Source organism: Enoplosus armatus, chromosome 11, assembly GCF_043641665.1.
Source record: "Enoplosus armatus isolate fEnoArm2 chromosome 11, fEnoArm2.hap1, whole genome shotgun sequence".
Classification (NCBI taxonomy): Eukaryota; Metazoa; Chordata; class Actinopteri; order Centrarchiformes; family Enoplosidae; genus Enoplosus; species Enoplosus armatus.
In genome coordinates, this window is record NC_092190.1 from 22,176,469 (window position 1) to 22,203,191 (window position 26,723).

Sequence of the window (26,723 nt, forward strand, 5' to 3'; positions counted from 1 at the left end):
AACAGCACTGAGCTGTAAGGCAATTTTGGCTTAGTGGCCACAGTTGGAATAGCAGGTCACTTGACGTGCACTGGCCCAGAAAGACTTTTCCCATACACATTCAGTCCAAACAGAAATGACTCTTTGTGATGTCAGAATTTGAACCTTTAGGTCCATCAAATTTGAAAAGAGCAGTAAATAAGTAAATAAGTTCTGGGAGCCAGTTTAGTTTTTCGGTGTATCCACCCGGTGGTATTCTTGAGTGCTAATCAGTTGTCCCAATGACATAAATGTCTCCATGTTCGTGAGGTTGATATGTTGACTGACATAAAATTAAGTAGTAGAAATGTCTTGCATGTTGTTGTTCAGCGTTCATGTACTCGCCACACAAGAGTGACAATATGATGTGACGCCTCTATCGACAGGATAACTTCTGATCTTATGTCTGTTACTTCCAAAACTGTTACAAATGGCTGTTGTATGATGTGACAACGTTGTGGTTCAGGTTTGGTTGGGTTTAAACACCGAAAGGTTATTGTCCTTTGCTCCTGTTATAATTACTACGGCTGCTCGGAGGACTTTGTCAAGTGAACGTAAACATGTTGTTTTGGGGCACTGGCCGAAATGCCACCATGCTGTGGTTCTTCTTAGGATCTTGGCATCTCCAATATGTTAAGCATGATATGAACTTCTTCCATCTTAGAACAATTTGGCATTGAGTTCTTTTAATACATGAATCCATGACATACAAGCCACAGTGTGTAAAGTCTCGCGACGACCTCGCACGGTTGTTGCACACACAGACAGACATATAAACACCTCCCGCTACAGTAGGTGTCTCCGGGACCACATTTTGCCGTGATGAACAACACACAGACTCACAAGGTGAAAACAATACCAGCCAAGCGCTGGTGCAGCTGGTAGTAAGTCTAACATTCATATTGGTAGACCTCAAGGAAACACACAATGCCTATTTGTGAGAAACACTGAATGTAAACATCACTGTGTTTGTTTACAAGAAAACTCCACAGGGCACCTTTAAGGGTCAGGTCACCTCCAAGCCAACAACTCAACCGCTGCAACAGAAACTGAGCGTTACATTTAGATTAACACCAATCTCTTTCAAATTTAGCACATTACCTTAGGTCAGGATATATTTGGCTCTGAAATAATCTCAAGGTCAAGGTGTTCGCTGATCATAGGTAACTAGCCCCCCCCCCCAAAACAGTTGGCATAGCCCACCCCCCTGGACCGTCACCGACATGTAGCCACTCTAAAAGCCCCTCATCGCACCGCACACTTACTGCAGCTCCACCTCGATGCAAACTGTTGTAGTTTCAGAGATGCAATGAATACGTGGTAAGTAGTTTGAAAAAGGTTTTTGTAGTTCAACATGCTCTCGCAGCTCTATGTACAATATCAGTGCGCAGCAATGGTTGTACAGAACTAGTGGAGCAAAGCTTCCAGGATGAAAACTTTTTCACGGCTCGCACTGTGTGTCACTCTGATAAGATGTTGTACCTGTCAGGGGGGCTTGAGGGCTGGAGGTGGCTTTAATAAAATCCCTGGTATTTATGTTTTTCTTCATCTGATATGATCCAATTTTTTTTCCTGACTGCATATAATACATTGTCTTTTTTCAGTTCATAAATACATCAGAATTGGTGATTGTCCCAGGCAAGGGTACTGATTTAGAATAAATCACGGAGTTATTTATTCCGGAGAGCTCTTCCTAAGGCTCAGAGAATGAATGAATCTGAACTTGCTATCTTTCCTGCGGTACGTCTTATTTGATAGTAAATAAAGACAGAGGAGAATGAGCCACCTAGCCAGAGGCTGTTTCATCCATGGCATTGTCCTCCACCTCGCCCTACCCAGATCCCCGTTGTAGCTGCGCCGTGATCATGTTTGTGACATGACACATGTGATGATAAAACCTCCCTGTGGGCTGCAGTTTTTTGTTTTTTTTGACCTTGTGAACTTTGGAGGGGAGCTGCGACAGAAAGCCAAGGAGTCGAGAGAACAAATACTGTACAAAGCTTCCACACGCCTTAAAGAATATACATTTCAAAGCATGTACTCCTCACTGTCTCACTTAATACAGTTCCAGTTCATGTTGTCTCCGCTGGGACGTTGTCAACGCACATTTTAACTCAGTGTGTGAAAGTCTGTCAGCACAGGGCGGGGGGCAGGAGGAGGAGGATGTAGAGGGAAAACACGGGGAGCTGCGGCGTGACCAGGGTGATGGCGGCGGACGATTGGGGTCGTTTCTTCTGGCGGGGTCCGTTACACAGCGGCGTGTTGCAGCAGGTGATGCACACCGAGTTCAGCTTGCCGGTGCAGAACTGCTGGTAACCAGAAGAAGCGATGAGACAGGCTCCTGACGAGGCGCAGGACTTGCGGTAGTGTATCCCTGAAACAAGGACAGACATGGATGCATTAGGCTCGTATTAAGAGAATCAGAGGGTGTGTGTGTGTGTGTGAGAGAGAGAGTGGGAACAAAGACAGAAACAGTGAGATGGGGGCATGTAATTAATGATAAATAGGATCTATTCTTTCATCGAGGGGAACCCAACTTAAAGGGAGACATCTCATCATCTCTGTATAATTAGGCTAATGCTCCTTTTGCAGTCATAACACTTAGCTCTCCTCTGTGGCCCTAAAAGATTTGCATAAAATTGTCAGCGTCAGTGTCTAGTCTAATTAGTCCATGACTGAAGGAAAACTACAGCCCCTCTTGCTTTTTAACGGGTGCTCTCAGTCGTCTCTTCTCACTGCGTTTCTTAGTTTTAGCATGTTGCTAAAGATCTCAGAGATACAGAAGTTTAGTCTCAGGTGTTCACACCTTGATATCATTATTCTGCTTCTACCTTGCTATTTATTAATTATCAGTGCGTTCCTGATTTGACCCTGACACATACATCTGTGAACCTTTTCCACCCACCATAAAGAGTTCCAAAACCTAAAGGCTTAGTTTCTGTGAATAAAAATCGTATCCCCACCGGCCCCCGAGACACCAACTCTGTCCTATTTACAGTAAATCTGTGAGTGCAAAAATGAATGTGAGGGTTCTGTATAGTTTGGTGAAAGGAAAATCCCCAAAACACCCTAAAGCTATATTAAGCTCTTCTGAAAAGCACCCATCTCAGAACAGCTGACTTATCTCCACCAGCTATAATCCACATCACAATGAAGTTTGGTTGGGATGCCAGCGAAACAGTATATATATATAAAACTTTTATTTGCCTATTTTGCGCTATAATTTACTTGAAAGGCTTGTTGGAACATGTCAAAGTTGTTTGTGAGATTAGTTCAGGGAGGCCTTAACATTTGGCTGACATTTCCCTTCAAACAAATGTAGATGTGGGCAGATGAACTTCCAGTCACCCTTGTAATGTGTCACTCCTCTCCCCACCCGAGTGCAACACATACAGGCATAGTAACACCTTAAGAGCTGCGCGTTCATTTAAATTGTGCATCCTCCCATGTCTTATATACTGCAAATATCAGTGGAGATCCCAGAAACAGAGCAGAAAACACAGTGTGAAATGTTGCAAAGCTCTGGAAGGAAATGTCCCATCATCTCACAAAGCCTGCAGATTAAAAACCTGACTCACGCCGTGTTCACAGCTCCACTTTTAGCTGCCAGACTAAATGATGGCAGACACTTCTGAGGAGCTCCGCCATTTTCTACTCAGACCTTAAAATGGCTGTTGATGTTATGAAGACAACTCAAGAAGAAACCTGTGGGACAAATAAGTCAAGAAAAATCCTGCGGTGGTAAGTGGTTATATAATCTGTTGGTTTTTATCTCGGGCAGTAATTGGAAAATAGCGAGAACACAGGCAGTCAGTGGAAAATGAGGTGTAGTAAAAGTGGGAAGTGTTACTGACAGAGAATGAAGATTTGATGGTTTTTCTCGCCTCAAACAATCACTTGCCAATCACATGGGCTATTTATTAGTGTGCTCGCCTCCAGCGCCTTCAACAACTCCTCTTCAACTTTAGCACACTCATTTATACTTTCCTACTTTCCTAGAAACTGAATTTAAACTTTAAACCAGCCCCCTCTTTGAATTTGATCACATTAGTTCATCTCTTTTATACCTTTCATACTTTTTTTCTCAGATTCTTACATTGGTGTGTGTTACGCAGAACCAGAGGGGGTGACATCCAGCTCTTAAACTTCCGGACACTTCAACTACTCACAGTGCACACACTTCAGCTATCTCTGACGCAGCTGATGTTTTAACTGCTTTCATTTCTGAATTTAAACCGATAACTTAAGTGCTTTCATCACTTACTCTTTAACTAACACTTGCCTTCAGTGTTACACTTCGACACGTGGCATTTCAACAAAAAAACTACTCTTCCACTGACAGCTCAAACACTTCAAGTGACATTTTAACAGTTGTCACTGTTTACATAACAACTGGCACTTCCATCTCTTATCCTTCAAATTTGTGTTCAACTACTAAAGGGCTTTCATACAGACGGACTACAGGGCTTAAAATTGAAATGCTTTGAGAGATGACGCTTCAAAAGACACTTCACAAACCTTTAAGTGTTTAAGTTTCAACTGACACTTCAGCTACTAGAAGTGCTTCACTGCAACGCATTGTTAGCATTTGAGATACATATAAACAACTAATCTTTTCAGACGTTTTAACCTGTTTACAGTGTTTGCACCTGCAATGAAGTGAGCACACTTAATGTTTGTTTAAAACATGTAAATATGTAAATGTTTCTCGAGTTTCTTTCACACTGATTAGTTTCAGCTGTAACTTACGATCTGTGTGTTTTAATTGTTTATACATTTTTGGAGTATCGTAGCCAAAGTGCGCACTTTGTGAAGTGGATTTACACAAACATATTTAACATGTTGTTTCTAATAAAGAGGAACTTCAGCACAAATGTATCCAGCACAGCTTTTAACCAATGAAAAGTCAAAGGCCCTCAGTCTGGCTGCTGCTCGAGGAGTTCTACAGTCTTTCATGTCTTTCAGGATTCATCAGTCGGAGCTGGGATGTCTACAACAAACAAGGGAAAGGAGGACATGGAGCAGAGACTTGCAGCCAACTGATGCCAATTACTTTCTATTTGAAACACTTAGCTCCATTTGAACTTAAAGGAATATGTAATAATTGACAGATGAGAGAAAGGTTTGGATCAAAACATCTTTATCGCAATTCCTGCCGAGACGAATGATTTACCTCTCAGTCTGTTCACATCCATTTGTTTGGACGACTTTGAAATGTTACCTTGGTTCTTCTATTTATTCATTATGTATTATTACAACACTGACGGTATATGAAAGCCGTGTATATTTAAAAATACTTTGGCCTGAGGCTTATCACATTTTCACATCAGCACATGCAGAGATGAATCCTCTCCTGTTTAGCATGTGTGCTTCAGTAAGAGTGGAGGAACATCTGCCTCAAACACGTCCTCAGAGGTAAAAAAAAAAACAGTTTTATTCCACACTGTCATATTGACAAGAACTCATTCAAAGGGTGTACACCGGAAATAACAATGTACCACCAAAGTGAAATATTCCTTTCACAGCGCATCCACAAATAGACTGGAGCTGTCCCCGCAGATTAGAGTGTCAGGACGGTGCAGCACTTTAAATACAATGCTGAAGCTGTGAGGAGGAGCTCAGGCAACACCTCTCTCCTGCTGCTGTTCAACCATTCTTCAGCAACTGTGCTCTGTTTCAGCGGTGCAACATATCGATTTAGTTTTTTTCTGACATCCTATTTCATGGAAAAGTTAAAGAGACAAAGTCAAAGTCTATTGCAGATCACAAAGGGCTCTTTTTCAGGTGTAAAACTAATTAGATTATGACGTTAATTGTCGAATATGTGATTCATTACCTTGAGATTACGCATTGCCAGGAGAACTGTTGTAATTGAAATTCAGACATCACACACTCTGATACATGGTGATTATATTCCATACGTACCAGTTATGAGCATGGACAATATATGCATTCACCACAGTGAATCTCAGACAGCACAACAGGGAAACACTTTATAATGTTCGATTCGGCACTTCAATCTCATTTATGCTGTTGAGTTAATTTATGGGGAAAAGGGTGAAATTTCTTATCAAATTCGGAGCGCTGAGAGGACTTTCACACTTTGGCTTAATGAGAATCAGCATGGTCGGCTGCACAGGGAAGAGGGAGCAGTCCAATATGTCCAAGAGTCTGGAGCTCCTTTGATTGCTCTTCTAAATTAGATTTTAACCAAATAAGTCAAGCAATCACCGACACTGGTTGTACTTTTGTGGTTTTGCCAAAACTAAAACCGGCTCAATGTAAATTTGCCTGGGACGTGCCGTCCCCCCATCTAATGGCCAAAAGTTCGTAACAGTGACGGGACTGTGCTCGACACAAGGGGGGGGGGGAGCTCAAACTGTGTCTTGGGTGTATGTTGGACGTGTACTAGTCTGCCCTGTGGGGTTTATTATCCATCTAAATCAAACATGACTCAGCAGTGAAATGAGACGGCAGTTGTTATATGAGCCAACGTAAAGATGTCACCCAGATAAATGCTCAGTGGGGACAAGAAAATTGATTGCAGGTATTTTTGGTGATAAAATCCTGAATTTCACCAGAAAATAAAAGTTATCAAGTTCTAAGTACTTGTGATTGAATTAATCACCAAAACAGCAGCACAATGATGTGCCCAAAATATATATATTCATATATATATATATTTAACAGTTTTCCGCACTTTAGAAAAACCTTGAGCATCCAGACAAAACTAAAGTCCATGAAATGCTCTTTTACATAAACACAGAATCACACCAACTTCAGCAGCCGTGTGCAGTCTCTCTATTTAACCAAATGAATGTAAACTGCTGTGACTAACCACATTCTCATTTCCCTTTCCCTGATACAGTAAATTGACTTTTGTGAATTGCAAGAGCTAATTTAGATAAGCCATGAAATCGGGAAGGCAGGAGCGCAGCCGGCGCTTGTTTCCATGCTGCTCTTTGTTGTTCTGTCAGCTGTTTAACATGAAGAGCAGCGTGGTGATGAGATGAGATGCGGTGGTTTCAGATGGTGAAATCAAGCTTCAGGTCCACTCACTTCACTCATATCTGTAGTGAACTATCCTAAGACTCGATGACAAAAAACAATCTAATTTTCAGCTAATAAGATGCTATTTATCAACTTTCATCAGCGTCACCTGCCAGACGCGCTGCGCTGTGACACATCAAGCACTATTGTTTGATCCTCAGACTGTCTTTCAGAGGAATCTGGGGAGGATCATCACGATTATTTGTCTTGTCTTCACTGCTCCACTTAGGTCGCTGTCTCTGTGGATACTGTGACAATTTTACTTCTTCAGAGCGAAGACAAACCGTGGGAGAGACGAAGGCAGACGGCAACTGTGACACATTCCTCTGTATGACATTAAGCATTTATTTCAAGGCAGTCTTGTACAGTATCATGAAGCTATCAGTTAGCATTGCTCTCTCCGCAGGAGGTAGAGTACCTACTCTCTAGTTATTTGTCAACCTAGCTAACTGCGTGTTTGCATTTGCTGGTGGGAAGTTTGCCTTCAAGGCTTTCTGGCAGAAAGGCAGAAACGTTAACACTGTGAATCTAGTTTGGTTAGTTTTAGGCACCAAAAGTAGAAGTTCAGCGTTGACTTATTATTTTAACCCAAACCAGGATCTTTTCCTAAACCTAACCAAGTAGTTTTGTTGCTTAAACCTAACCAAACTGCGACAGAAAAATTAAACTAATAAAGAATTAAGAAACAATTAAGAAATAATAAGAAAAGTTGTCAAAATTAGCCTCACATGGGAATTGAACACCTGGATGAAAGTCTTGTGTTTGACCCATTCATTCACCACAGCCTTCATCCCCTGTTGACTTTGCTGCTTTTTATACTACGTCACCTGACTTCCTGAGCGCTTCCTAAAGACTTTCTGCTCATTGCACCCTTTCCAAAACCTCTGGGATGGTGCTTGTTAGGACGTTGCTGCTGTCACAGAATTTGTGATCCATGAAAATTGCCAAAAAACTTTTTTTGGTTATGGTGTATTCACTCTGTCTCATCAACCTGTTTATGAAATTGGTGCTAATCAATGAACAACAGCAGACATGCAAAGTTAGCAACAAGCTAGTGAAGATACGTACATGCATTATTCAACATGACAGAAGCTAAATTAGCAACATTATCGTTCATTTGGAGTGTGTGTGTGTTCATCTTTTAGCTCTGTTTTGGTCTCCACCCCCTGAGAAAAATGTCTGTTTCTTTAGCGGGCGGCATGGTGGCGGTTCGCAGTGTAATGCTGCCGTTTTAGTAATAAATAATGTGTCTCTGCTGTGTTTATGTGCCTGTTTGCTGCAGGTGGTTAGACTCAGACACTAAAGGTCACTCTTGCGCCCCCCAGGTCTGCTTCGTTTTCACATCCAGCGAAATTGTCTCTCCACTGCTGATGAGCAATAAGCTCCTGTCTTTGGAAATGTGGTTCCCAATCCAAAGGGCAGTAGAATCGACAGTTCTTTAATAAGAAAATCTCCGGTTCCTCCTCGTCCACATGTGGAAGTGTGAGCAAGACACTGATCCCTACGTTGCTCCCGATGGAGGTCATCGCCTTGCTGAGACCCGATCTGTAAAAGTATACTATATATATATATATATATATATATATATATACACTATATAAGTGAAGACCATTTACCATTTAGCTGCTAAATGCTCCACCACGTCCACCAGCTGGTGTCTTACAATGAAGCAAACAGTCAATTTTGAGCCAAAACAATGGACTGAAAGATGCTAAAGCTCTACAGAGCTGAGGGGAGCTGGGTGATAATTCTCTGTGGGCAACCTCTATCACATTACACATAGTCATTTGATCTATTATTGACATAAAAATATTGATTAGTGCAGCTTTTAAAATATTATTCTCAAATCAAAAGGTATTACATCTTTGTTGCACAAATAATTTATCCATTATAAACTTCTAAATTATTACAGCAAACTCTAATCCCGTACTTTGTCGGTGTGTATCATTACATTCATTTAGTCATGGTCCCTTGAAAATAGCCTCTGAAAAAAGTACATCTTCCTCCCACCCCTTTAAAAAACAAAGGGCAGAGGACATTGAAATGAAAGGTGGCCTGCTGGAGCGTGGCAATCATCCCTCCTTTAAAGACAGTGGGAGAGGAACGGTCCTCAGCAAGGTAAAAGCTTTCTATCATTTCTATCATTTCTCAAGACGTAATCAGAGGGGAACGATGATGATAGTCATAGAAGATGGGTTCGGACAGGAAGCCAGGCTTGTCTCATGCTGCCCAGTGGAAAAACAGCCATCATCTGAATGGAGGTTCTGCATGTGTCTCTCTCTACTCTTGGTGGTTTGACAGAGATTTTCGGTCTTCGAGCGACAGCATGAAGTTCTTCCAGCCAGCCTCTTTTTCTGCTGGAGATGGATTGCAACCTCCTCCAGATACACAAGGACTAATCTTCGAGTCAGGAGACAGAAAATAACCCAATTGAGGACATACATTAGGGTTTCTACATCCTTTACATCTAGATTACAGAGCTGCATGCAATGTCACAGGCTTGTAGAGGCAATCACAGGGCCAACACCGACTTTTATTCTTATCACTTAAGCACATTGCACAGAGGTGGCAGTGCAATTGTGAATGTATCTATTGCATTTCAAATAGCGATAAGGTGCGGACAGTTGAGTGTCTGAGGCCTTCCTTTTTATGCAGAGCAGCAATAATGATAACACTGCGAGATAAAGGCCGGGATGTACATGAGCATTCATGCGGAAATTTTCTTATTAAAGAACTGTCGACTCTATAGTGCAGCGTGCCTGCCCTTTGGATTGGGAACCACATTTCCAAAGACAGGAGCTTATTGCTTTTGCTCATCAGCAGTGGAGAGACAATTTCGCTGGATGTGAAAAGGAAGCAGACCTGGGGGGCGCAAGAGTGACCTTTAGTGTCTGGGTTCTAACCACCTGCAGCAAACAGGCACATAAACACAGCAGACACACATTATTCATTACTAAAACGGCAGCATTACACCGCAAAACCCCAAAACCTGCAAACTCAAATAAAACTTAAAGAGTAGAGCAGAGTTTCAGACGTGCACAGAATTTCTTCCAGCCTGCATGCTCAGAGGTTATAAATCTTCCTCTAAATCTCTCTGAATAAGAGAAAATTATGTGCACAAGACAAAAGCCATGTGACTCGGTGAATGTAAAAGACAGCAGCTGCAGAACATGTCAACCAAATCTGAGAAAATCCAGGTGGATCACTTTAAATCTCTTCCATTGGCTGATTTCAAAACATCTTTTCAGGTATGGCAGATATTTACACCTGCCTTAATACCACACCAGGCAAATGATGTTGTCCACGCACTGAAACGTGTGGTTTTAATGGCTCTGAAAACTGGTTCCTGTGCATGTGTACGAACTGTTTAAAAGATACTGGCGTTCTGGCCCTGAAAAGCATTCAGAACCATGAATCTTTCAGGCCAGACATGTGAAGGACAATCGTCTTTTGGGGACTGAAGGTCAAAGACAAACAGGCCACAGCAAATAGATGGAAGGTTTGTCTTTCCATTATACTGAGCCCAACTGATACTGGATACTGGATTCTCTGAGGCCAATACGAATATTTATGACTTTAAAAATCTGATAATAATGTATCAGCCTATATTCTTCTTTAGCCGGCATCAGTCCACCGCTTTGGTCCAGACTGAAATATCTCAATAACTATTGGATGGATTGCAATAAAATTGTGTGCTGACATTCATGATGCCCAGAGGATGAATCCTACTGACCTCAGTGCCCCCCTGACTGGTCATCTAATGCCACCAGCAGCGCAAAATGTTCTGTCATCGATATTTGTTATAAAATATTTCAAAATCTACCAGATTAATTGAATTAGAATTTTGTACAGACATTACTGGTTCCCATGAGATGTATCATAATGACTTTGGTGATCCTCTGACTCAAATGTGAACTGTATTGACAGATTTTGGCCACTTGGGGGCAGTGCAACAGGCATTCGTTTTTTCATGTTTCTAGCAACCCAACAGAAGTAAGTCCATCCATGTTCCTTTTAGCTCTGCTTTGCTGTGAGAAAAAGCTACATTTTCTATGTTAATGTTAAACAGCTTGTTGCTAACTTTGGTCTGGAGACCAGGTTCATTAAAGCGGTGACAGTGAACCAAAACAGGAAAGTTGTAGGTCGTAAAAAACAAAAACAACGAGCTGAAAGACGCTAAAATAAACTGTGTATCTGTGGGTTCATCGCTGCGACTCCTTTCACACTACCCACGGTCGTGATGTGATTGCTGCTCACAGCAGAAGGACGGGCTTCTGGCTGTGTTGTCTTTGTGTTAGAGGATACTTCAAACATGCCAGCCATTCAGACAGTTTGCTTGGCGTCATTTCAAAACACCTTTTTGATGAGAAACATGATAATATATCATCATAGATTCAGAAAATAGAACCCGAGCAACACAATGCTCAGTGCATGATGATGCTGTGAGACTGCACGGTACAAACAGACTAATCCTGCTCACCATCAACTAGACGGCACTCAGAGAGTGACACCCTGAACAGTTTTCCACAGTCAGACATCACTCCACATCACCTACACCTTTTAAGCTACATTGATTTCACGCCTCTTCAGGTTCTAAATCAACTCCCTCGATTCACAGATCCAAATCACCACCAAAATCTAATCTGCTGTTCTTGGATTGAGGCCGCGCTGTCCGGATTCTACTGGGGTCTACAGGGATGAAGGCGCGTTTGCGACAGTAGAGCGGCGGGAACGAGCTGTCCCGGAGGTGGACTCACCGTCGTCCTTCACCAGGACCTCCTTCTGGCACATGTCCTGCACGTTCACGGTGCAGTTGACGATGAACTCTGGCGTGGAGCAGTCGTGTGTCATCTCCTCGCACTGGTAGCACTGAATCTGCAGAGCCAGCCCTGCAACACGCACAGTCCATTTAGTGTATTTTCATTACATCACTTTCAGCAGGTTAAATGGCCTCCACCACCACCACCACCACCCTCACAGCCAACCAAAACACTGGCTCATTTTTCATTTAACTGCTCCATTTATTTTCTCTGGTATCATAAATAAAGAATCATTTGGAGAGTTTCATCTCAGAGTGAATTTCAGCGTCATCTGGGTGAATATCCTGACACTCGGTTTCTTGCCCTCCGACCATTTCAAATTGAAGTGACAGACACGCTCAATAATTTAGCTGCGTTTGAGTTGCTGCTGGTACATTTATTCTAGCAGCATGTTGCAACATTTCATCACGTCTTGCTGTGATAGCTGATATTTCACTGTCTCGTCCGTACGGCTGATTTGTTCATGCTTTCCTGAGTGTCCTTCAAAACACTCATTTATTCAGAAACTGTTTTCCACCAGAAATGATCTCAAGTCATGAATACATTGATCGGTTATTTTGACCCACCAGTTCTGACTGCAGTGACATTCACCCCCCCCCCCCCTCCCCCCAGACCACATCAAGGGTCACACATCGGATATGATAGTGAATGTTGCAGAATTAAACATGTTGCTGACAAGAAGATCAGATTTTACGCACAAAATGATCAAATGGTAAATATTGTCAGTATAAGTACAACTTAAGCACAGTTGTGAGGTACTTCGTGGGTATTTCCATTTTATCTTCTACTCCGCCAGATTTCAGAGCGAAATATTGTCATCTTTCACTCCACCACTCTTATTTGTAGTGGAGTGTTTTGACGTTGTTGAATTGGTACTTTTACTCAAGTAAAGGATGATCTTCCAGCGCTGCGCGAGACTGATCAGAGAAAACGCTCCTCTCCACGTGCGGTTAGTGTGGATAATGGTACTGATAAGAGGTCAGATTCAGGCAGACATTTCACCGCTTTAAGAGGAGTCTGGCTGGGCTCTACAGTGTTGATCTGCGGTCTTAAAACTTACCTGGGTCGTCTCGGACGCGCAGGAGCGCAGTGCCACAGCGATCTTACAGAGACTACAATCTGTATGGGGGCCAATAGTGAACGTGTGGCACCCGATACTTTAATCTAAGCAAATCCAATTTTCTTTTTTAGTTTTAGTTATCATAATGACAAGCCAAAATCAGAAATGTGCTCAACTTTAAAGAAAGGATCAGCGCGGATCTCTCCGAGCCGTGCGCGCTGCGTCTCCCACTCCACCAAACATCGCCGCGCTCCTTCTCCAAAAACCCAAAGAAGAGGCTTCGGAAGTTTTGGCGACAGGATAAAAAGTCGCGTTTAATCCCGTGAAGTGTTGAGGGGGCAAAGCTGCGCGTCCGTACCTGAGCTGAAGGAGAGCAGGAGCAGAGTGGAGACAGTGAACAGCCGCATGGTCCGCGTTGTGCGCCTCCGAGCAGAAACATGAGAGACCGGTGTTCTCCGGGTCTGAGCGAGACGCAGAGACGGAGCGGCTGGCAGCCCGGCACGGTGAGCCTCCCGCGATGCTTCACCTCTCTCTTATCCGCCGCTGACGCACGCACACGTGCGCACACACGGCTGTATTGTGGAACACGTGATCAGAAAGTGGCGCTGAGGAACCTTCAACCTGGTTTCTTCTCTGTGGTCGTATTAATGTTACTGCGGGCATTTTACATCAGATTTGTGTTGAATTCGCTGCTGATGCTTCACCGTTAGGATCAATCAAGTCACACAAGAAGTCATAAAGAAAATGTCTTAAGATGCATTCATTTCACCTCAGACCACCCTCAATCTTTTTTATAGAGCCAAATAACTCCAGGATCTTTATCTGCTTTATTTATAGCTCATCACTTTTGAGACTATAAACTGACAGTACAGATTTAATGCTTTTGACCTCCAAAGTCCCCAATCAATCATCTCAGTGCTGAAAATCACTTTATTACCGTGCTTCAGTTTTATGTAAATTTAACAGCATCTACCCACTTTACTTTTCTCATGAAAGTCTCATTTTACCTTTATTGTGAGAATCAAAAGGTACAAGCAAACCGGCTCAAATGCTCCCGAGCACAGATCAAGTGTCACGTGACGACACACGCAACTAAATCTATATGACCATATAGTTCAGATAATGTATTATACCTTATAACCTTGATCTGACCAGATAAACGCCAACGAAACAATTCGTCTGTTTTCCAATCAGGAGCACATCCAAACAACACGAAACTAGTGTGTCAGTCTGTCTCTCGGTACTTTTCCACACCCCTACCCTGTCGGTGGCGTTCAGCCCCGAGCTCTTTAGCTCCGACTAAAGAGGTAAGTTTTTAAAAACACCTCACAAATATTATATATAAACATAAAAATGCTTAATCATTTCCTGCTGGGCACTGCAGTGTTCAGCAAACGTTACTCAAACAGCAGTAAAAAGTGCATTTGCTGGGGACTATTTTCACTCGCGGATTAATACACATTTGGCACTCCGTTGAGTATTTACAGCAGCAGGACGGTGTATGTGGGATTGAGTCCAAATAAACTACAGTGTGTGCAGGGGTGCAGGTTTGATTTGGTAAGTGGTGGGGGCATACATTAGGCAAAAAATAAATTCTAAACAATATCTTAAGACGATAACTCGCTTTTTTTTTTACCAATTACATCAGAAGGCTGTGCTCAATGAGACAACATACGGCACACAGGTCCGTCCCTCTCGGATACCTGAACTGACAACCGCTAAGTGACGCACCTTAACTTAAAAAAAGGCCACTCTGACCGGCCGTGTGTTTCCTATCACTGAACAACCAGCGTGTTTAATCTGATATCAGCCCCGTAACGTTAAGATCACAGAAGGCAAAGCGCCTGCGACACACAACCTGGACTGTCTCGAGCCCTCTCCTCTGACTGAGCACACTGCGCTGTTTCTGATTCAAAGTGCACTCCAATACAAACTCTATTTCTCACCCAGTGGCAACATGGCGGGGTTAACCCTTTGTAGAGCTGAACTGATTTAAACGCATAGTTTTTGGACACCAATGGAGCTCTATGGCACAGAGGAATATGATTAATCAGGATTTGAATATACAGACAATACTTTGTTGTTGGTTTGGGTGTGCTCATGGGATTCAATGACAATAAGAAAAATACAGAATATCACCAGCATCATCTTTTAAATCCAGCCCGGTATCCCTTACCAGTTATGTCCACATCAGATGATGCCAGGAAGTAGTGTGCTCTTTATATAGCAGGGCGCAGAGTAAGGGCGTGAAGGTTGAGGTTGTTTTATTAATTCAATTACATTTTTATTTATACACCCATGACACTTTACATATAGAGCAGGTCTAGACCGTACTCTCCAGAATATTAACTGTAACCTGTAATCTCTCCCCAACTTTAGGTTTCTGCTGCCTAACCGTAACCATGCTGTTTATTTGCCATAGCAACCGTAACCATACAGTGGTTGCCATGTGCAGATATTGTACAAAGCAAGAATTTGGCATTAGATGTAAAAAACAAAACAAAAAAATCCTGGGTTTTGCTGAATATGACGTCCTTGTCCGGCTGCAGGATTGTTTAAATCAAAAGTAATAAAGACAGGGACAAAGTAAGAGGCAGTTTTGTTCGTTTAAGGCAATACATCCTAACTGCGTGATGCGAGAGCCGAATTGTGCATGATTTGTCCGACTGGACGAAAGTTAACTTAACCCGTCCAAACTGCAGTTTTCTGTTCACGAGTCACAGGTCTTTATTGTCCTGTGCTCTCAGTGGAAACAAACACAGGATGATTTAACCAAAGTGGTACCGCGGGACCCTCAAACGGCTACTTTTTATGAACAAATCATAAACCAAGACTTGAAACAACATGTGCCCGGGGGAATATACTGCAGGCAGTGAAACGCATCATAAGTCAGAGGTAAATGGAGAGGCACACGGCGGTCCGGCTCAGCATGTGGCACAAACATCTGCCACCAAAGGCTCGTGATAAGGCTCTGTGAAAGTGAGGCACTTTCCAAAGGCTTTTCAAAAACTCACAACACCAACAGCAACACTTGAGGCTGGATACTCAGGAGATGGATTAGTCTCTTCAGTGCTGTACAGTGTGGGCTAATACTTCATATAGTGCTGAAACCTGTGGTCTTCAGTGCTGAGACCCACACCACTCAGTATCAACCTGTTCTTTTCTAATTCATACTGTGCATGCCTCACTACGCCTCCCGGCACACTGCTGCATGAAGAGTAAAGAGGATTTCAGGGCGGAACAAACCCAGATGAGGGCAAACTGCCGATCCGCAGCAAAGGAGGGTCACATTATGCTTTGTCATTGTTTGCCGGCCTCGAGAGGAGCAGATTTGAGTCTGTCTCAATCCTCCGTCTAAACTAGTTCCACTCAGAGTTGTCATGATCAACCTGTTTTAATTAGGGGCCGGGGAGAAGTTGTTTGTGATTTACTGCGCTAATCAGCTTAATTGGAACTTGGATAATTACACATTAAGACACACTTAAATGTTATGATTCCCTACTTTGGTCCAACTTTAAATGAGCTAACGGTCATTTACATTACATTTTAGGCGATGAGAAGATTTACAGCGGTGACTAAGATGCTTTTTGCTCTGGAATGAGATGTCCGGGATGATAATTAATGTGAAACCTTGCTGGTATGAAAGTAAAAGACATTATGGGCAGCTATTGAAGCCGTCAGATTATTAAAAGATTCAGTAGTTTGGGAGAAAAATGTTCCGACTGGTTAAAATTCCTAATTTGAGAGTTTTACTTTACTCTTTAGTCAGGCACCAGCAGTGAGAGGGTTTAGCTAAATGTGCACCAGCTGTGGTTTCTCTCTATGGCAGCTTCTGAGTAACAGTGTCATAACATGACTGATGGCTCACTGGGAGGCATTATGCATAGAGCTTTTTAAAACAGCAACACTAATCAAGGATGACTGACCATCAGATCAGAAACAAACGCCTGCCGCATACACAATGAGCCCAGCATCTTAAGAAGTGGCAGTAAAGCTTTTTGAACAAAACGTCCAAAATCAAGTGAAATATGAGACCTTTTTTTTTGTCTTTGGAAAAGGATCATAATGCATGGCTTCTTATTAAATTAGTGTCCATAAATCAAAAGGAAGTCATTATGTCAAAGACAGTGAGACTCCAGGACTTAACGCATTTACTCTGACAGCTCAAACTGCACAAGGTTACAGGGACCTTGATACTTCCTGAGAGGCTGTTTGCTGACTTGATTTGCAGTTAAGGGAAATTTTTAAAAGTTTCTCTGTTGTCTTCAAGGACAAGAGCGTAATTGCTGCTCAGAGTCCAGATGATGGAAGATCTGAGTTGGTAAAAATGTTGACAAGCCGCCTTCAGTAATTACCCTGCGCTCAGAACAACAATTAATAAGCGAAAGGCAAGCAATAAGCAATAATTTCACGACTGTTATTGCCCTCGGTTTTGCCTCACAGGCTTCATACAGGCTGTATGGAGACTGAAGGGAAGACCTGCAGACACTACTCAGGGTTGTTTAAAGGAACTACACCACTACCACTTTTTTGGGGTAAAAAAAAGTTGAATCTGCATTTTATTCTTCTAGAATTAACCATCAGTCAGAGATAAGGCGATAAAGCACAGCGCTCTTTGAAGCTGCAAATACAATGTTATCTATCATAAATCAGCCCCTTTCAAGGAAACTAATGACGATTTTTAAGTAGTGTAAGTGCATTAAAAATACAGCAGAGGTTCACATTTCTTTTTACTACCATTATTATGGAAAGCACAGTAGCCAGTTTTGTCATAATTCTTTATTGGCCACATTGATTTAAATGTAAGTGTAACTGAACAGCAGGGATCAGCTCCAGCACCCCCACAACCCTCTAAAGGATAAACGGGTGTAGCTAATGGATGGATGTTTGGATGGAAACATATAGACTATTTTTGTTACGTATATTCAATATTTGATTTCTCTCCCAAATGCAAATGTTAAGAGGAGTTACAGAGGATTTAGTACATTTTACACAACTGATTCACTCTAGTATAAGTATACTGTAGTAGACTAGAGTGTATACAAACTCCCCATACAGCTACTTCCCTACAACTTAACACTATCATGTCATTCAATTAAATGAATGGAATAAGATGAGCACTCACTGCATAAATGAAGATTTCTTGTTATGAACACGATTGAGTTTGCACCAAAGCTGTTTGGATCCTGTGATATTAATGTAGACCGGACAAAACACTATTGCCTGTTTCCCACATGAATAGATGAGCCAAAAAAGGCCAGGTATGTCGTGTCCAAATGGAACAGGTTGCAGCACTGAGCTGGGACCCTGGACTGTAGGTGGGTTTGTCACAGGCAGATCAAGGGGAGTTTTGAGTTCGGGGTTCAGACTGGACCAGATGGCCCGAGCCCTCGATTGCTCCAATATTTCCCACAGCCGGAGCAGGAGAAATGCTCGTTTGGCTGCAGCTGTGGACTTTTATTTTTATTCGCCAACATGATCTCACATGAATTTGTGTCTCTATGCATCTATTTTTGAGGAAACATAAAGTTATCCAGACTTCAGATGGGCATTTCTTTAATCTCTGCACATGGCAACCAAATGATGGATTCGGTGTCATCAAGATGAACCAAAGACGATCCAAAACCTTGTAAAAAGAATGATTTGACATTTTGGGAAATTCGCTTATTCACCTTTTTGCTGAGAATTAGATTAAAAGATTGATGCCTCTCTCATATCTGTCTGTTAAATATGACGCTGGGTGTTAGCTTAGCTTAGCACAGAAACTCGAAGCAGGAAACAACTATCCTGGCTCTGTCTAAAGGTTAAAAATAATCCGCCTATCAGCACATCTAAAGTTCACTAATTAACACGCTACATCTTGTTCGGTTTTATGGTTTAGTCACAGCGCTTGGCCCTAACCCCCCCCTCCCACTTTGTCACATATATTTCTACGCCAGTTGTTATTCATTCTTTGAAAGTAAAGAAACAATTCAGATGATCCTTTGAGATCGGTAAAGTATGCCGACTCTCGCTCCCATGGTACAGAACCATTCCTGCCATCTTTGACGGATGCTTTATTATCAGTGCTTGGCTCAATCATGGGGTCTGTTCATTTACAGGCATGTTCATAAATGGCTTATTTGCCTCTTTTGAGCAGATTGTATAGAAATTCAATATCTCCACGTCATACTTATTCAGATATCTTCAAATATCACTCAGTTCCCTTCACGGCCCCCAGACACCCTCCCAGACTCAATCAATGACATCATGTCATCCAGAAAGGGAAAGAGAAGTGACATATATTCTTTATTGATGAGAGAAAATAAGACAAGTCTTCACCCACTTAGAGGCGAGGGGGGGGGGGGGGATCTGGGTTTAGAAATCAGAATCTCTTTTAAGATGATGGAGGGAATATATTCATCTTCTATATGTATGAAACATACTGTTATGCAGTTTAAAATTCTCCACATCCACCATAGACCCCAGCTACTCTCCGTCAGAGGTTTTTGGGGTCCTAAATAATCTAGTTGTTCTAAGTCTTTTGTCTTTATCCACGCCGGAGGTCAGTCGACACATTTTGATACGATGGACAGATTAGATTGTAATCCTCCAACATTTGCACACTGGATTAGAGATGTGTTATCAGTATATTAGGTATACTGCTTGGGGGGTCAGCTGACAAGTTTACATTGATATGGCAACGTTTGCTTAGTCTTTATGGCTCAGTGAAGTCTTTGGTATATATATTATATATATTATGTGTGTAACTAGGAGTGTTGGAAGTTAAGCATTGGAAAGATTGATGTGTTCATACTTTTCTGCTTCCCTAAATAACACAGTGTACTGTTCTAGACCCCTAACAACCTTTTTGTACATGTATGTCTATTCATTTACTTATTTTCCTGGCATAGTTTAAGCTGTCTAGCCTCTGAATGTGACCATGGGTGTTATCATCAGTCCAGTTCTTTCAGATTTAACACAGGAGACGAACGTGTCCGTTAGTGAGCTTCACAGGTGCTCGTGGACAGAAAATGAATAAGCATATTTCCCAAAATGTCAAACTATTCCTTTGAGGTCAAGACAGATGACGAAGACGTCAACACAAACCAGAAGACAGCAGTGGTGACCCCAGGATGCCAGTGTTGAAGGGAAATAGAAGAATATGCTACAACTCTACATCATTACTTCTTTTTTTGTTTTGCCTCACTACATTAACAATTCCTGCAATACATGGATGTGAATTTTAAAATGTGATCTTCATTCGTGTTTGTTTAGTTTTCCCCCCCGACAGCACTGTTTGGCAGCCCAGCAGGAGAAACCCTGGTCCAGTGCCTGTGACGTGGTGGTTGGTTTTCTGCAAATTGTTTTGTTTTGAATTGAATTGAATTGAATGAAAAAAAACAAAACAAACCAAAAACAACACTTGCTGTTGTCAGAGAGTTGGAAGAGTGAGTTGGACCATCCTTCATACTGGCAGGCACATTGGGCTGGAGTCTGGAGTGGACACTTGACCACAAACCACAAGTCAGCACCCTTAATGTTGTGTAAGTACTGAAATAGTTTATTTTTTCTGTCTTTCGTCTTTTACATAAAACAAAGAATATCAGTAATATACAATTCTCAATTCGTACTGCTAAGGTGACTGTCACACGAAAACATCACTGTTATTATTGGGTTCTGAAAGAAAAGAAACATTTAGAAGGAGAATTACTGTAATAGTGAGTAACAATATGTGCAATAAATGGTAGATTACACTCATCAGTGCTGAGTACAAATACAGGGCATTAGAGTAAATGTTAAAAAAATACAATACTCTTGTGAGAGGTACACTCTTCATTGTGTGAGCCGTTTTTAAAAACACAGACGCCATGCTCCATCTACCCGTATCAGTACAGCCAATCTGTTCCCTGATCCATTAACGCCTCGTCTCACCTGCGACACGCTACATATTTCACTTATTAAACACCGCTGCAGTTGTACAAATATCACCTTCGACATATACATGTAGCAAGTGAGCAAAGATTTAAAGAGGAGGTAAATACAGTAAGATGACATGACTAATGATATTGTGCAACGATACAGTGCTCCATAGTTCTACATCACTGTCTCTAGTGGTTCAAAAGAATATGGCTATAGTCACCATGACAAGTCTGATATGTAGATTTAGTTGCATTCATTTTCTGTATACGTGATTAGCTCAGAGAAGTGTTTGGCAATATGCAGTTTGGCAGATATCTACACATGAAAGGCAGGGAGCTGACAGAGGTATGGGGGGTGGGGGGTGGGGTGGGGGGGGGGGACACATCGCAAAGCAGCTAAAACCGTCGAATATGCCGGGATGCATTCAAAACACCAAAAACGTTACTATAAAAAGGACACAGCATACATAGTAGAGAGAGAAACTGAGCGACCATGGTGAGATATCTTACAGTTAAACGTACGGACAGAAAACTGACAAGAGGAAAATATTGAGTTCAGGTAATATTCTTAAACCCTTACAGTGAAATCTGGTGTGTTCACTGGCTGCGAAGAAAAAAAGGTTGCACATTTTAAAGTTGAGGTTATTAAATCCACAGCATCTATCAGAGACAATAAATGGTATTTTCCCTGAGCTAGCACGACAATGTCCACAATGTGCCTACTAGGTGCTTTATAACTAAGGTTACATGCAACAACTCACTGCTTTGTCTTGATGTCATAACTGTGGAAACATGGATAAAACGCAGAATGCAGTTCACACGTGAAGAGTTTCATTACAGGGTGAGATGCGCACCGTTTCTGAAATGTGACGCCTATTTGAAATGATAGTCGGACTCACGATGGACATTTAAAGACCTTTGCTTGGGTAGTGACAGATTCTGCGAGTAGTGCACATCAAGTGTTTTCACACGTCCTCATGTTTCACCTCTTGTGATGAAACTCTTCATATGATGGATATCAGATTCACATAACGCATTTGTGGTTAGAATAAGCCCGAGGGTGGTTGCATGCAAGTTGATATTAACATTGTGACATAAAAAAAAAAAAAAGATTCCAACAAGATAGTGCACATTTTAAAGAATCACATTACTCAGTCAGGTATAGAGCTCATAAATGGCAATCAGTAGTAAGTGCTGTACATAAAATGTCTTCAGGATGGAAGTCGTAGTTTGTAGTCTCGGGTTTATGAGGTTCCATTTGATGCTTTGCTTAAAAATATATGACTGACGTGTGTGCTGTTGCTTGGATATTTATTAGATCAAAAGCAGAATTAGATCTTCACATAAACATTAAAATGTTCATACATAGCTGGGAAATGCAGATGAGTGTGGCTACATAAACTTCAGCTGGATTTTTAGTGGAGGTCTTTCATTTGCATCATTAATCTCCTAAAGTGACCACGGCTGGTGCCATTTTGGAGGTCTGGGGGTGAAAGGGTTGTACTTGTGCGAAGATATTTCAATGTATATACTGCATCGGCTGTGACTTGATAAGTTTATTAGTGATCATGCTCATCCGTTGCTGCAGCAGAGTGGCAGAAACAACACCCTATCTAATATGGATTATGGCTGATAGATAGAACAAGATGCACATACAGCTTCTAAAACCACAAAGTGCTCCATGAAGAGTGCTGTGACTGCGGGATATTTAGGCTACAGTCTACTTAACCCCTTACGGGACAATAAAAAGATATTTTGGCCTGTTATAAAAAGTGTCCTGTCCAAGCTAGCCACTTTCTTGCTCACACATAGCCACACTGGCTAATATGTTCCGGATTACATTCACTGACAACCTTTCTTTTAATGCAGAATGTATCATGTGTCATATCATTGTACCACAGCAAAAGTCAGCGTAGACTTTTATTCAATATCTAACCAACATGTTTCAGGAACATTAACTATTTCACTTGCCTAACCTTGACCTGCTGTGAGCAATTTCTTCAATATCTAACCAGGACCGTGGTGTTTCTCTATAACACATAACCAATCACGCTTTAGGAGAGAACTAATGGAAAAGTTGCAATTTGCAGATTTGTTTAATATACAGGCTTTGTGTTTAACTCCAGTTCCAGTTGCTGTATGTTTAGAAATGCTCACAGCTAATGCCAATGAGCTGCAGACCTCCAAAATGGCTGCCAGAAGGTTCGTTACTACACCTGAAAGGCTACTCAGTATCTCAACACTGCACCGAACACAGGTGGAAGCCTACAGTGCCAAGCTCACTTGTTGTCCAGTTCTGGCCGTTTCATCTTGATACACAGACACAGTTTCCAAACTGTGGGATTTAGGGATCCTCCATGTGAGCCAGAGTGATAAATCCAAAGGATGGCCTGATTCCTTGCTTCAGGTTGACTCATTCAGCCTCATAAACTCTGGAACGGAAGATGCAGAGCAGAGTGAGATCCTGCAGCACAGAGTCAAGCAAACAACGTGCCAACATTAAATATCGGCCATTAAAAGAAAAGTAACACATTGTCGTGAATATAATGCAGTAATATCATGTGTCATTAAATGTCCCAAGAACCAGCACATACACAACCAATTGTATACAAAGAAAAGCAGAGCACCTTAAATGAATGTTTATGCTGATTAAATGAGTATTAAGGTGTTGTGGGAAGTTAATTTAACGTGTATCAGTTTCAGCCGGACCGCATGAGCAGCTGCGGTTTAAATGCAAATCGAAATAGACAACTTGTGATTTGATTGCAAAGGGCAGAGATGATATTTGAAGGAGCCTGCTGCCCTGCATGTGGATGTGAAGTTGCATCACTTTCTTACATAAGTCAGCTGCCTAAGTTAAACCGACACCAGGTCTTAAGTGTATTGAACATGTGTATGAGAGTGTTTCTGTGAATAAGAACATATTAATAAGATCAGTAGAGCCAAAGGCAACACAGCATTTAAACGTGCACATGACTCATGTGCAGCCTCAAACCCACAGGCATATCTTACGATCTCACACACACACACACACACACACACACACACACACACACAGCCACATTGTAAATGCCAGCGTTAATGTTCTGTAGTAAGATGCAAATGATGTTTGTGAAACTTGTGTTAGTCATGTGTTTGGTTGCCACCATTAAGCTAACTTTCTGCTCAGAGGGGGTGGAAATGAGTTTTACAGGACAGTGCAGCTTTTTAAATGTAGTTCTGAGGCAAACTACACTGTTTCTATAATGTGAAAAAGTGAAATTGTTGCCCCTTTCTTCATCTTTATAGCTACCAGCTACAGTGACAGTTTTGAAAGGAAAAGCTTGAATATGTCTGACAAGGTTACTGGAAGCAGATTCTGCTCTACATTTATATTTAAGTTCTGTGAACAAGAAAATGAAGTGCTGAAAAACTCTTCAACTTGCATCACACTCTCACTAGTTTCTAACGTATGGAACAAACTGTGACCCTGTTTTTCAGTTGTCATGCGAATTTGAATGCAGTATTCTCTAAGATGATTATACAGAAAATGGTCCATTGTAATGGAGTTAATTTTGTCTGGGATCAGGAAATCCCTGCCATTCAGTCGGTGAGCTGGGTCACTTGGACTGAAATAGTTTCAGTATTTTTTTTTTTTGTTGCTTCCAAGCAAGAAGGAACTTCTATTAGAATAATAAAGCTAATAATCAAAAACACGCCGTGCTTGATGATAAGCGGGCACAGAACATAGTTTTCCCAGTTGTGTCTCGTAAATAAAGCTGTTCCATTGTGTCTTACAGTTGGCCAGCTGAAGTCTGGTCTGTTCTTTCTGTTGGCTCGCAGTGGCTCGTGTTTTTGATTTGATATAGGTCAACTTCTTTGGTTCCATTCCACCTGGAAAAAAAAAAGGCAGAGAATGAAACTCGTGTAAGAGTTCCTCCACAGTCAGACTTAATTCTCTCTCCTGCCAAGAAGACGAGTCAAATGTGGAGTTAGGACAGCAGAGTGACACTGACAGACTGACATCTGACATCCTCAAAGGGAGCAAGATTATCATTCTGGATTCAAAGTGGCGGCAGATCTGAGTGACACTAAAGGAGCAGCGACTGCCGCCTTGAAAGATGACAAATTCTGGTGACAACAACCTCACCGAACTGAAACACTGTGAAAATGAAGCTGGAGTGTAGTTTGCCTGATATGGAGTCACAGTTTGGGGTGCTTGAATCAAACAGCTGAAAGTATTCAGTGTTTGTCAGAAGACATGTCCCTCAGGGGACAAACATTTAAATATGCATTTCACCAAGAAAACATTCAGTCTGATGCAAGGTTAGCAATCTGCACTGTCTCTGGCTCCAGAGTGGCTTCAGTGTCAGCTACTCTTCTCCAAACTAACTACAACTTAGCAAAACATGGAGAGTTGACGGTTTGCTAAAACATAGCTTAGTAACCGTAACAAGGCTCGGCGGCCTGCGAAGCTTGGGTTCCTCTTGGCCGTAGTGATAGTGACACTCGGCATCTAAAGACTTCGGACGGTCGTGTCTTTTCATCTAACCTTTCTTAAACCAAAAAGACGAGAGAATAAGCGCGAGGAATGGATTAAGCTGAGTGTTTGTCTGCTCTGACGTAAGTTCCAAACGTTGGCCTGTCTGCTTAACGAGCGCTACAGTTGTAATCGCGCGTTACTTACAAGACCAAGCAGCATTTCATTAGCTGCTGTAACGAGGTACATTCTCCCCATCACAGTCCTTCTGAGATATGTGTCTGCTGGAGAACCTTTGGGGCTTCGCTCTGAAAGCGTGACTCATTAAAAGCCACAAACTGCTAAAATGCATCTTTCCTCTTGACAGTGAAAGTGAGAGTTTTTCTTTGGCTCACGCTGTGTGATGAGCATACTGAGCAGGCCATGTCTACGGTGTGCTCTCCTGCATGAATGCCATCAGTGGAGCGATAAGGGCTCCGGTTGTAATGACACACCATGATCCCTGCTGCTCTCAGTAGCCTTTCATATGTAGTTTTATATATATCACTAAAGCAGAGAACAAGACATGGGTGGATCTTCATGAAATGTATTTCCTCATGTGCAGCTTCAACATCTCCTTGAAGTGCTCCTTAGAACGGATAAATGAATAATGAATTGCCCGAGCAGAACTTTTTGTGGATTGGATGTCCTTTTTGAAAGGAATCGGGATATATCAAAAAGTCAATTCATGCGTAAAGTTGACCTTATTTTTATTCTAACTTTTGAGCGCAGGAGTTTAGATGAAGTTTAGTTTCCATTCATTTGGTTAATAAACTCCACATCCAGAGCGGCTTTAGCACTTCGGTTACGTTCCCTATGCAAACCTTTGGGGGAAATTCAAAATGTTAGATTTTTACCTGCATTTTTAAAGGTATTTTAGTGATCTCACAGATTTTCGCTCAGGGTGAAACTGATGTTAAAATCCAATATTTCCACCAAATTTGCTCGTCTTCTTCATGTATGTTAAGCCCAGGCTGCGGTTGGTGCAGGCTGTGATAATCTCATCTTTCAAGGCAGACGACAGAAGACGTCTGTTGAATCAAGAGAATAACTTAGAAGATGCGCTGCTGGATAACAGGTAAAAAATCACTATCACATCCCATGACTGCCTCCCATCTAATGTGGACCACTAATGGACCACTTAACTTTACCAGGACATTTTTTGGCACTTAACTTCCTGTCAAACCATTCCTTTTTTCACTCTTCGGAGGTATATTTGTGTTTACGTCTACTTGTGAACAGGTAGCATTCAGTTTTTCGACAACCTGACTGCTAAGTAAGATGCATAAATGTTCTTGCATGAGGCCAGATGAGCCCACTGCACTAAAAGGAGAAAACCCTACGAGCATCATCTTTACTTCTGCAGTCCACACGTC

At 41.9% G+C, this 26,723-nt stretch overlaps 2 protein-coding genes across 2 annotated transcripts in view; both read right to left on the bottom strand.

Annotated features, from left to right (window-relative positions):
* Positions 1–2,150: 2,150 nt before the first annotated feature.
* On the bottom strand, positions 2,151–13,355 carry LOC139292885 (ly6/PLAUR domain-containing protein 1-like). Its single transcript, XM_070915284.1, has 3 exons — positions 13,307–13,355; positions 11,826–11,957; positions 2,151–2,392 (listed from the first exon to the last, which is right to left on the bottom strand). Exons 1-3 carry the CDS (start codon positions 13,353–13,355, stop codon positions 2,151–2,153), a joined length of 423 nt encoding a protein of 140 aa, XP_070771385.1.
* An 8,654-nt stretch (positions 13,356–22,009) lies between these two features.
* LOC139292360 (nck-associated protein 5-like) overlaps positions 22,010–26,723 on the bottom strand; it is a 53,222-nt gene continuing 48,508 nt past the window's right edge. The window contains exons 13-14 of the mRNA XM_070914684.1: positions 24,627–24,722; positions 22,010–23,281 (exon numbers count right to left, since the gene is read on the bottom strand). Of these exons, the coding sequence (XP_070770785.1) occupies positions 23,280–23,281; positions 24,627–24,722 (98 nt within the window). The 3' untranslated portion in view covers positions 22,010–23,279. The remainder of the gene's footprint in view (positions 23,282–24,626; positions 24,723–26,723) is intronic.